The sequence below is a fragment of the Monopterus albus genome, unplaced genomic scaffold (genome assembly GCF_001952655.1).
Source record: "Monopterus albus unplaced genomic scaffold, M_albus_1.0 scaffold3466.1, whole genome shotgun sequence".
NCBI classification, from domain to species: Eukaryota; Metazoa; Chordata; class Actinopteri; order Synbranchiformes; family Synbranchidae; genus Monopterus; species Monopterus albus.
The window spans coordinates 1-1,123 of NW_018131336.1; the positions used below are offsets into that span (position 1 = coordinate 1).

The 1,123-nt window shown below is 50.8% G+C and overlaps 1 protein-coding gene across 1 annotated transcript; it reads left to right on the plus strand.

Moving 5' to 3' along the window:
• Positions 1-187: 187 nt before the first annotated feature.
• LOC109954126 (thyroglobulin-like) lies at positions 188-880 on the plus strand (the record flags this gene model as incomplete). Its single annotated transcript, XM_020589530.1, has 3 exons — positions 188-299; positions 387-548; positions 689-880. Coding segments are annotated over 3 exons (466 nt in total), but the record flags the coding sequence as incomplete, so codon positions are not given.
• Positions 881-1,123: the final 243 nt, after the last annotated feature.

The following is a 1,123-nucleotide window of genomic DNA, read 5'->3' on the forward strand; positions in this document are numbered from 1 at the left end:
TTGGCTGGATGCAGACTTTGAACTGGACCGGTACCTGGGCTGTGACTGATAGCGTTTTACGGGTCTGCAGGAACACTAGCACAGAGAAGTATACATACTGGGAAATGCCTTTTTGTGTCGGTGACAGCTTCGAAACACACAGTCATCTTGTTGTAATGTGTGTCTGCTTTTATTTCCTGTGTTTCAGAATGGTCGTTTCTCTGTGCTGCAGACAGGGGGCGCTGTAGGCTTTTGTGTGAACCCTGTGACCGGAGAGACGATACGGACGGCCACACCGAGCGCCACAGGACAGCTGACATGTACACACATGCACCGACACTGCTCTCAGTGATCTGTCCACTGTCACACTTTACTCTGTAACCTGGTAAACTGTGTGGTACGTCCAGGTCCCAGCTGGTGTGAGCTGCAGGGTCTCCAGTGTCGTGCTGATGGCTTCTTCACCCCAATGCAGTGTGATGTCACTACCTGTTGGTGTGTTTCTGAGGATGGGCAGGAAGTGGATGGGACCAGGACACCTCGAGGGACTGGACAGGCACCGTCATGTGATCGTAGGTCTTCTTTGCCTCCTCGGGTTAGAAGGTTGCGCTTGGTGTGGTGGCAACAGATTGAGACTGATCAATTCAGCTGAACCTGTGTAGAATCTGAAGTTTTTCTCCTTCACTTCAAGCTGCTGATTTGTCCTTTCCAGGTCCTCTTTGCCCCGACCCCGTCATCACTCATGGTGCACTGGTCTGCAGCCCAGCAGCTGATGCCCGTCAGCGCTGTGATCTCATCTGTCACCGTGGTTACCAGAATTCCCTCCCTGTCAGTAGCTTCCTCTGTGAAACTGAGAGTCAGCAATGGGATGGAGACAGCAAACCCCTGAGTGGAGCCTGTCAGAGTAAGAGCTTTAAAGGACCATGCCACTGTTTTATCTCTGAGTCACAGACATGTCACTGTGGAAACAAACGCTGCACGGTAACATCCCCATAAGCTCGACCACACACCAAAGTCTGGATCCACATTGTATTCCAGATCTGCTGATCCATTGTGTTCACACTTATAGAACTCAGGGAAAACTGGCTTCTGTGAGATGACACACGATGCTACAGACTTACAGCTAAGATCAGATTCTAGCTGAAAC